Source organism: Eubalaena glacialis, chromosome 14 (genome assembly GCF_028564815.1).
Source record: "Eubalaena glacialis isolate mEubGla1 chromosome 14, mEubGla1.1.hap2.+ XY, whole genome shotgun sequence".
NCBI lineage: Eukaryota > Metazoa > Chordata > Mammalia > Artiodactyla > Balaenidae > Eubalaena > Eubalaena glacialis.
Window position 1 is genome coordinate 25,989,876 of NC_083729.1, and position 11,098 is coordinate 26,000,973.

The 11,098-nt window shown below is 43.3% G+C and overlaps 1 protein-coding gene across 4 annotated transcripts in view; it reads right to left on the reverse strand.

The window, feature by feature from the left end:
• Positions 1 to 10,740, reverse strand: part of MEMO1 (mediator of cell motility 1) — a 132,476-nt gene extending 121,736 nt beyond the window's left edge. For 2 of the 4 annotated variants that reach the window (XR_009703718.1, XM_061210535.1), the window contains exon 1: positions 9,856 to 10,014. Coding sequence is in view for 3 of the 4 variants with exons in the window: in XM_061210535.1 (XP_061066518.1) it covers positions 9,856 to 9,916 (61 nt within the window). In the remaining variant the exon portion in view is untranslated. Of the gene's footprint in view, positions 1 to 9,855; positions 10,179 to 10,622 lie in introns of those variants that run through there. The other 2 variants (XM_061210538.1, XM_061210537.1) reach the window with 2 other exon arrangements.
• Between the last annotated feature and the right edge of the window lie 358 nt (positions 10,741 to 11,098).

Below are 11,098 nucleotides of genomic sequence, written 5' to 3' on the forward strand. Positions count from 1 at the left end.
CTCTCAGGAACTGACAGGAAAAAAAGGAAAATCAATAGGAATGTAGAGATTTAAATAACCCAATTTAACCTAATTAACATTTAGAGAGCAATCTACCCCACAACGACAGAAAACATACATTATTTTCAAACAGACACAGAACACTCACCAAGACAGACCATGTAATAAGCCATAAAACAAGTCTCTTGTTAGTTGTCTGGGCCCAAGGGAGAAAAACAGATGCAACATTTCCTAAACTTATTTGACCATAAACCCTTTCTGCAAAGGCATCTCCAGGGACTACTGTTTCTCAGAACACTTTGGGAAAACCTATCCCATTCATTCTCAACATCTCTCCCTAATTCTCCTCCTGGTTGTGACTAAGGAAATAAGGGAGTCAATAAATATACCTTTTCCTTGACTACCAATCCAGGATTAATCAGTGTTATGAAGTGCACACCAACGTCCTAAGGCAGGAATAAGCTTGACATATTTGGGGAACAGCAAGGGGGCCAGAATGGCTGGAACAACATAAGGTAAAGGACAAGTGGTAGAAGATGAAATCAGAAAGTTAAGCAGAGGTCAAAGCATATAAAACCTTTTAAGCCTTGGCAAGGATTTTTAAGTGTGATTTTAAGTATGATAGGATTTTGAGAAAAGAATATTATCTTATTTACATTTTTAAAAGAGCTCTCAGGCTGCTGTGTAAAGAACAGAATGGAAACTAGGCAACCAGTTAGGAAGCTCTGGCAGCAGCATAAGAGATGGCTAAGACCAGAGTGGCTTAGACCAGATTAAATGTGTTTGTCAAAGAAAAAAAGCCCAGAAAAATCTACATAAATTGTGTTGAGATGCCTTAAAGCATTTTCCCTACTTGGCTCCCAGGACATCTCATTCTCTTCCTCATGAGAAGCTTAATCTATCTTCCTCACATAATATCCCTCACCTCTTCAACCTCTTCAAGTTGGAAATGTTCCAAGGCTCACTCACAAACCTCTTTTTTCTGGCTACTCTGATTCCTATGGTGATTTCATCCAGACACTTGGCTTTAAATGTCATCTACATAATGATAATTCCCAATTTTAAAGCTCCACCCTAGGCCTCTCCCCTAAACTCCAGACTCATGTATCCACTTAACTATATAGTAAACATCTCAAACTTAACAAACCAAAATTGAGCTCCTAACCTTCCCCCTCCAAACCTGTTTCTCTTAAGTCTTCCCTTTCTCAGATAATTTCAACTTCATTATTCCAATCTCAGGGATAAACCTTAAGAAATATCCATGACTCCTCTCTTTCTCTCACACTCCACTCCAAGTATATCAGCAAATCCTTTCGACTCTACCTTCAAAATATACCCAGTAATGAACCACTTCTTACCCACTTCCACAGCTATTACTCAATCCAAGCCATCATCTGTAACTTGGATTGCTACTTTCCTCTTAACTGTTGGTTCAGCCCTTGCCACTGCCTTCCCCACTCCCCAACTGTAGTCTACTCTGAACATGGCAGTCAAGTGGTTCTAGTAAGTCTAAACTATAAAAGATCATGTCACCAACTGCTCAAATCTTTCCAATGGCTATCTCACTCAAGTAAAGGTCCTTACAATGGTCTTCCAGACCTAATGTCATCTGACCACAACACCTTTGTGCCTCTGCTCCAGCTATTTATTTTCCTCTTAACCTCATGTCGAACTACTCTGCCCCATGTCACTTCATTCCAGTTGCAATAACCTTCTTGCATTCCTCAAATACTCCAGGCCTGCTCTAGCCACAGGATCTTTAAACTTGCTGTACCCTCGACCTAAAACTATCTAGCCCCTAACCCCTAAAATTATCTAGAATGCAAGGCTTGTTCTTTCACCTACTTCAAGTCTTCACTCAAATGTCAGTTCAGTGACGTCTACCCTGTCCTTGCCATTTAAAATTTCTCCCATTCTTGGGGACTTCCCTGGTGGTCCAGTGGCTAAGACTCCGCGCTCCCAATGCAGGGGGCCCGGGTTCAATCCCTGGTCAGGGAACTAGATCCCACATGCCGCAACTAAGAGTTCGCATGCTGCAAATGAAGACCCCGTATGCTGCAACTGAAGATCCTGCATGCCGCAACGAAGGTCCCACATGCCGCAACGAAGGTCCCACATGCCACAACTAAGACCCGGTGCAGCCAAATAAATAATTAAACAAATAAATATTTTTTTTAATAAAAATAAATAAATTTCTCCCATTCTTTAACATTCCTTATGCACCAGCTCTGCTTTATTTGCTTTATAATTCTCCATAGCATTTTCCTCTACCATACTATGTATTCTACTTACTTACCATATTTATAGTCTGTCTCCCCCAACTAGAATATAAACTCTAGAGATTTTTTTGTTTTCATCTCCTGCTATGCACCTAGTCCCTAGAGCAGTACCTTTCACACAGAACTGAGTTTGTCCAATACTGAATGATTGAAAGTTAAATAAAGCCTCTGCAGAAGTATCAAGTTTTGTTAGGCCCAATTCAAATCCTAGGACTAGAGTAATTAAAATACACCAATTCTTTGTCTATTTATACCATATGAATAATATTCAATATTCTTAAGTGCTTTTAGTTATGCTTTTATTATTTTATAATATATTTAACCTGACAATTAAAGAGGTGCTTACTGATTCCAAATAGTTCAACTTCTTACTTATCTGGCATCACTATAAATAGAAAGAACACTAGGCTTCAGCTACAAGTCCTAGGTTCAAATTCTAGCTCTACCATTTACCAGTAGTATGACTCAGACAATTTAGCCTCCTTCAAGTCTTAGTTTCTCATCAGTAAAATAGCAAGGTGGGGATGGATTAAAGACCTGCCTGCCTTACCTATCCTGCACCTAATCATAAGATTATTGTGAAAGTCAAAAATGTATGAGAAAATGCTTTATAAATCATAAATGATACATAAGTGTCAGTTAAATGTCTATATTTTAGTTTGGGAAAAACCTGAATGGAACAGAAAAGTTCAGTGTTTGGGGCAGCATATCTCATCATACCTCCCTGCCCCTAACATTTAACTCTAGTTTTGGAGTCAGACTGGCTCTTCCACTTACTTACTATACCTTAAGCAAGTTACTCAACCTCCCTGAGTCATTGTTTCCACATCCATAAATGGAGAAAATACCAACCTTGTAGCAGCCTTTTGAAGATTAGAGGTTATATAGACATATATGTAATGTAACTACAGAATACACTTAACAAATGACATTTTTATTTGTTGTCTTGACCTTCCTTAAAATGGACAAAAACCCAAAAGTAGATAATATAAACTACACTATGGAGGTAGGGAAGATGATTTTTGACTTGGAAATTGCATGTGAAAGGATAAGAAGGAAAGTGAGAAAGAGGTAATCAAGCAATAATCTCAACAGTTTACCTATTAAATTTGTTCTTTCCTTCTTGCCTTTCTCCAAGGTTAAATAATAGGATGAGACGCAAAGATCATCATACAGAAAACCATATTTAGTAACCTAAAAAAGTTCATTTCAAAACTAAATACTATATAGTATTTTCTCTTCAAAGAATATTTTTGTCAGTTTTTTAATTTCTCACACACCAAGATATATTTTGACACTCTAGAACTCAAGGTACATGCCAAAAAAAAAAAGTTGTGGTTTTCCAATTATAGAACCCTGATATAATTTTATTAAATATATTTAGAAATATGACAGAAAGAATTAAAACAACTTAAAAAATAAAACTGCTATTAAGATATATACCATACAAACAGTTCAAGAATGCTTTATGAAATCATTAGACTTTGATATATTTCCTCACTTCTATGACACTAGTAATTATAAGGTATAACAACCACTTTCCGGGAGGGGGGTGGGGGGGGAACCTCCCACATTAAATATACACTTAAGATATAAAACATACCAATTTCAGAAAACATTAAAATGTGATATATCCCTCTGAGATGGTGAAAACATTCTATTTCTTGAGCTAGGGGATAGTTACACAGAGTATATTTGTGGATATTCATCAAAGTGTACACCCATTTTGTACACCCATTTATACTTTTTCTATATGAACATTTATTTCAAAATAAATTTATGTAATGTACCACAACCATACAGATACAGCTATCAACCAGATGAATTATTGATCTTAATACGAAAGGTGAAAAAATAAAGCTTTTAAAAGAAAACATAGGAAAGTTAACTTCATGACACTGAGGTAGGTAGAGATTTCATAAATGGAAACAGAAGAACACTAACCAGCTGATAAACTGGACTTCTTTAAAATTAAGAACTTTGACTCACCAAGATACCAAGATCCTGAAAAAGCTACCGAGTAGAAGATATCTGCAATACATATACCTAAAAAGACTATATCCAGAATATACAAAGAACTACAAATCAATATGAAAAAAGTAAATACTCTAGTATAAAAAGGGCTAAAGACTTAACAGACACTTCACAAAAGCAGAAGTCCAAATGACTAATAAACATGGGGCCCCTAATATGAAAAGGTGCTCAACTTCATTAGTCGTCGGAAAATAAAATCAAAACTACAATGCAATACCACTACACACCCTTCAAGAAAAACTAAAAATAAAAAGACTGACAATACCAAGTGTTGGCAAACATGTGGAACAACTGGAATTCTCTCATATACTTCTGGTGGGAGTATAAGTTTGTAAAACCACTTGGCAAAACTTAAGCAAAATCTACTAAAAATGAACATACCATAGCCATAACCATGACCTAATAATTCCACTTAAGGTACATACCCAACAAAAATGCATGTATACATTCATCAGGAAAAAGAGTACAAAAATGTTCAAAGCAGCAAAACTGTAAATAACAAAAATGTCCATCAACAGTAGAATGGATAAACTGTGGTTTATTCACAGAATAGAACACAACAACAAGAATAAACAAACCACAGTATAACATGGATTAATCTCATAAATGTAATGTTGAGCAAAAGAAGCTCAAACAAGTTATACTATATGATTTCACTTATACAGAGTTCAAAATCAGACAAAACTTTTCTATGGTGTTAGAATACAAGGAATACAGTGTGAGTTGGGAATTCCACTACTGATGTTTATTGAGCTGGGTGCTAATTACAATGACATGCCTATTTTGTGAAACTTCATCTAGCTGTATACTTTTCTATATGTATGTCGTACTTCTTTAAAAATCTTACATTAAATAAGGTCCCCAACGAGTGAATCATGATTTCTAATCTTTTCCTACCACCAAGATTCTTCACCTATACTATGCTCAGAGACTTAACTAGCAATGGTCCTATATCACCAGCAATGTTCTTAGGGATTTAAATGTCAATATCTCTGTCCATATCTACTATATGCTAAGCCCTTTAATGTTCACTTGTTCAGATACTTATTAAATATCTATTATGTACAAAACCTGTGCTTGCTGAGAACTTGGGGTACAAAAAAATTAGTAAGACATAGTCCCTGTCTTCTAGGAGCTCATAATCTTATAGAAGACCACATACACAGATAACAAGGTAAATATATAGAGATACACACAGGATATTATGGGAACACAAAGGAACATCAGAAACAGCCAGGGGGAGTTAAGGCATCAGGGTAGGCTTCTAGGAGGTGTTAACACCTGAGTCCTTAAAAGATGAGAAGGAGTTATCCTGGCAAAGTGCATTCCAACACAGGAAACAGCCTGATTAAAAACACAGTGATAAGAAACAGCACAGTGTATTTAAAGAAACAATGAACAGCTGCTAGACGGTTGCTGAAGCGTAGTAAAAGGGAGAACTGGGATGGGGTTGGGGGAAGTGGCCAAAGAGATAGGAAGATGCCAAGTCATGAAGAGACTTAGACCTTATCCAACAGGAAAGATGGGTCAGTGAGATTTATGCAAAGAAATTATGTGGTCAGATAGATTATTCAGGGAGCAATGCAGAGGATGGACTTAAAGGGAATAAAGTTGGCAGAAAGAAGGACGGTTAGGAGGCAGTTATAACTGTCCAGACAGAAGATGATAAGGGCTGAAATAATGAAATGAAAGATATAGCAAATCCGGAAAAAATACAGAGTACAGACACATTATGCTGCTGATCTAGAGACCACATTTTGAGAACCACACATATACACTATGGGTTGACAATTTTTTTCTGTAAAGGCCCAAATAAATAGTAAATATTTTAGGCTTTACAGGCCACATACAGACTCTATTTCACTTCTTGGTTCTTGTTTGTTTTTTAAACCCTTTAAAAATTAAAAACCGGGCTTCCCTGGTGGCACAGTGGTTAAGAATCCGCCTGCCAATGCAGGGGACACGGGTTCGAGCCCTGGTCTGGGAAGATCTCACGTGCCATGGAGCAACTAAGTCCGTGTGCCACAACTACTGAAGCCTGCGCGCCTGGAGCCCATGCTCCGCAACAAGAGAAGCCACCGCAATGAGAGGCCCGCTCAGCGCAACTAGGGAAAGCCCACTCGCAGCAGCGAAGACCCAACACAGCCAAAAATAAAATAAATAAAGTAAATAAATTTTTTTAAAAAATTAAAAACCATTCTTTGTTAGTGGACTTTACCACGAAAAAAAAAAAAAAAAAAAAAAAGGCCACAGGCTGGATTTGGACTGCGGACATAGTGAGTTTGCTGATCCCTGCTGTATACCCATAAAGAAGCAAGGATTAACCTTCCTATGAGATTAATTTTCCTAAAATGCTACTTGCATATCAGTCCCCTACTCAGAAACTTCTGCACTGGTCCTGATTACCTACTACATAAGTTAAATCCCTATGATGCATAGCATTCACAGGCATCTACACTCTAGCTCAGACCAGGCTCCTGAACTACACCCCGTGAGAACCTTCCATTCTTATTAAATTGGCCTACTTACATTTACCTGCCTCTGTATCTTTGTGGTGTTCCCCAATGTACTTTCTCCCTTTTCAAATCTACTCAAATACCCTTCCTTCAAAGCATAATTCAAATCCTTTGAAGTGATTCCACCCTCGTCCAAACTCCTAAAAGCACTGCCTCAATTTATCTGATATTTATTTTCTGTCTTGAGTTACTACACTTCAGATTATCTTCTTGGAGGGCAGGGAATACTTGATACTTTTATCAATGGATCTAGCATATAACAAGGGGTAAATAAAAACGAAGGTGTGTATGTAGATATATAACACATATATGTATACACACACTTTTTTTTTTTCTGAACTAGCTATATAACTGAAGCAAATGTTATTTCACCATTTTATCAGTAATTGAGCACTTTAATTCTATGGACACAATCTGAATGCTGTAGAATTACAGAATGACAATCCAAAAGCACATCTGTCTCTCTCCTACTACATGTTTTTAGGCCTAGTTTAAGGGAAGAATAATAATACAAGTAAAATTTTTCCAATGGTCAAAGTTATCAGTCTAGATACAATGGGGTCTAGAAGTCACTAGATCAAGTCAAAATTTACTTACGTATATTTTTATTCATTTTTAAAATATGAAATCAGCTTTTGTACCTAAATTGCCTTTTTTTTTCTTTTAAATTTGGCAGCGATGCATGGCTTGCGGGATCTCATTTCCCTGACCAGGGATTTGAACCCGCGCCCTCAGCAGTGAAAGCACAGAGTCCTAACCACTGGACCGCCAGAGAATTCTCCTAAATTGCTTTAAATTCACCCTAATTATTACTCAAGTTTAAAAGTCTCTCTCTCTCTCTCTCTCTCTCACACACACACACACACACACACACACGCCACACATGGTCTGAATTTTTTTTTTTTAACAATAAGGTTCTCCATGACAATTCACATTACCAAAACTGCATTACTGATTTCATTCAGAATTTAGGGAAATAAGAATATATTTTAAAATTTTAAGAAAGTTGTCCATTTTAGTTCACTACTGATAAATAGTTTTAATCACAGAATGTTTTCGGCTGGATTAAAGAATTCTTATATTTGAGATTACTGAAGAAGTCTTTTCAAGTCTGAAGTGTGAACTATGCCTAATTTTACTATGCAAAGAATGTTCAAGAATCTATAAAAATTCCTCCAGAATCATCTGGCCATATTTTCAGTGCAAAAGTTTAAAACATTTTTGAAAGGTATAGAAAACAAAATAAATTAACCAAAAAATGGCCATGAAAATGAAAACTGTGACTTTTTAACTCTTCAAAACACATTGAAGAAAAAGTTTAGTGACTCACAACCCTGAAAAGATTATTCATTGATAAATTTAAAAGTAATAATGCATTGATTAGAGAACAAAACCAGGAGCCAGAGACTCCCATTCCTGTTCTGCCACTGGTTTCTACAGAATCTTGGGCATATCCCCATAAGCTGAACAAGAAAGGCTTAACTGACACGCTAAGGTTGTGAGAACTGATGAAATGTTTATGAAGCACTTTGGATCCATGAGGGAAGCCACTATAACCATTAAGAGTCATCTGCTTAATGTAAAACTATAGCTACCTGTTAGGCTTGCAAATCCTTTGTGTCTTCTTAACACAGCAAATCTTCAGTGAGTCAGTAAAGTGCATGTATTTAATGAGCGAGCTTAGCAACCTCAGAGAAATGAATTTTCTTCCAAATCTTTGTTTTCTCACAAACCATGTCTCTATCCAACCCAACTATTTGCAAAGGGAAACATGATCCGACCCACACTAAAGATTTGGGTCTAGGTATTGATAAGCCAATACCAAATGACTGAAAATTCAGGAATCACAGTGGAATTTTGTCAACTTATCAGAAATGTGACTCCTGAAAATAATCCCATAAAACAGTCGTTCTAACAAGAGCTTTATTAAAGGGAAAGTCCCTACACTCTCTGACCTAAAGAGCTCTAAAGTATTTTTGGACAGTGTCGATAGAAAACTAAACTCGCTCAAAACCTGACCCAACGCGTTAGGTAGTTCCAGCACCTGCTTGGTGTTAAGCGACTGGAGACTGGGGAGGCTGCTCAGGAAAAAGTGCTGATGCCATCTCCAGCTGCCCCTTTCGTGAATGACAGTAACAATGAAAACACTGACAAAAGAGCTAGGAGGCCACCCCAAGCCTCTGCTTAGCAATACTTCTACCCTACCCCCAACAGACAGAGCAGCAAACCCCAGAAAGGGGCCTCCTCTCACAGACCTAACATGCCCAGACCCTGCCTCTGGTCTGGCAATGTCAAAAAGTACTACCCTTCACTCCTCTCAAGACGGCTGAGCACCTGAAAGGTGAGGGGGAAATGCGGCCTCTCGTTCTGAACTGCCAAGGGGAGCGGGAGAAGACTGCCTGGCAGGAGGCGGGCGAGCAGAGCCCGTGTGCACCCCGGGAGACTAAGAACTCCCCGGGTCGCGGGCGCCGCTCGGAGCGTCGTGGAGGGGGAGAGGCGAAGAGAGGAGACGGGAGGGGAGGGGACGGGAGGGGAGGGGAGGGGACGGGAGGGGAGGGGAAAGGAGGAAGGCGCGTCCCTCCCGCGGCCGGAGGGCGGAGGGTCGCTCGGCTCCGCACGGAGGAAGCAGGGCTCGGGCGCAGGGCGAACCGTCCCCGCGGGGGGTGGCTGCGGCCGGCCGCCCGCTTCCCGGGAGCTGGAGGAGGCGACAAGTCGGGGAGCGCATTCTTTCCTCGAGCCTGGTCCTGAGGGAGGGCGCAGGCTGCCGAGGCGGCAACTCTCCCTCTCGCCCAACTCCCGGCAGAGCGTGAGGGCGGCCGACCCCGGGCTGACCGGCGGGATGCCGCCCGGGTGGGAAGGCGGCGAGGCCAGCCTCCGGCCCGCTCCCTCCCCACGCGGTCCGCGGCCGGCGGCCGTCAACGACCTCGTCCCTCCCGCCGCCGCGCGGGGCCGGGCCGCCGACCTCGGCCGGCCGGGCGCGGGGCCAGGCAGCGGCGGCGGAAGGGCCGGCCGGCCTGGGGCCCTACCTGAGGCTGTGTACCAGCTCCCGGCGTGACTGGCTTCCCGGCAGACCACTCGGTTGGACATCTTGGTGCCTGTGCCGCCTATGGTGCACGAGGATGAATGAGGAGGCGGCGGCGGCGGCGGCAGGAGCGGCTCCGCGAGGGGACGAGACACCGCGGGCCCAGCCCAGGAGGAGGCGGCAGCGGGGAGGGGATCAGCCCGGCCCAGGAGGAGGAGGAAGAGGAGGAGGCGGCGGCCCGGGAGGAGGAGGAGATGGCAGCCGGGGCGGTGGCGGCGGCGGCAACAATCACCACAAACTCGGGCGGCCGCCGGAAGACGGGGCCCGCGGCGGCCTCACCGAAGCCCGGAAAGCCCTGGCCCCGGCCCCCGGAGTCGCCGCTGCTCCCCAGCCGGGGCTGGTTCCGCCGAGCCACCCCCACGGCCCCCTCCCCTCCCGGTCGGCCTCCCGGAGCCACCGCCGGTGACCCCACCCCCGTGACTCCGCGCCCGCCCCCTCCCCCCACCCCCCGCGGGACTCCCCGCACCCACCCCCACCCCCGGCGGGGCCCTCCTGCCCGCCCGGCTGCCGGCCCGCCGGCCCCGCCCCGCCCCGCTCCTCCTCCGGCCGCGCGGCGAGGTTAACGGCGGACACCGGACAGGCCACACGGCATCTGGGGTCGGGCGGCCCCGCGGGGAGGCAACGGCGGCTGCAGCTCCGCGCACACAAAAGCCCAGGGCCGGGGCCTGAACCGGGGAAGGCAGACCCGGAGAAGAGCCAACGCTTCCTTACTCGCCACTCTAACGGGTCCTGCCCACTGAGCATGCCCAGCAGCCTCTGCCAGGCCCGGCGAGGAATCTCGACGTGCGCGGTCCGCTCTCCGGGGTTTAGCGGCAGCAGAGGCTGGGAGGGGGAGGGCGCGGGGAGTAGGACGCAGCCGCAGGGCAAGCCCCCTCCCCCAACCAACTTCCTTAACCGCAGAGCACCCAGGGCGAGACGGTGCGGCTTTCCACGTGGAAAGTCCCCCGTCTTCCCCGCCACACACAGGAATCCTTAGTGGATGCTCACCCCCAAGGTTTCACTGCTAGGCACGCAAGTCTGTGGCCACGATGGGAAGTTCATTTGTAGAAGCAGGCATGTGGTAGTGTGCCTGTGGTCCTGCAAATGCTACTTTTTGCTTCACCGGGCCACTCTTACCGTCTAATGTGGCTCTGACACTGTAAACAGTTATCTTGTTTCAAGTTATATTTATGTAATTGCATGTCTTA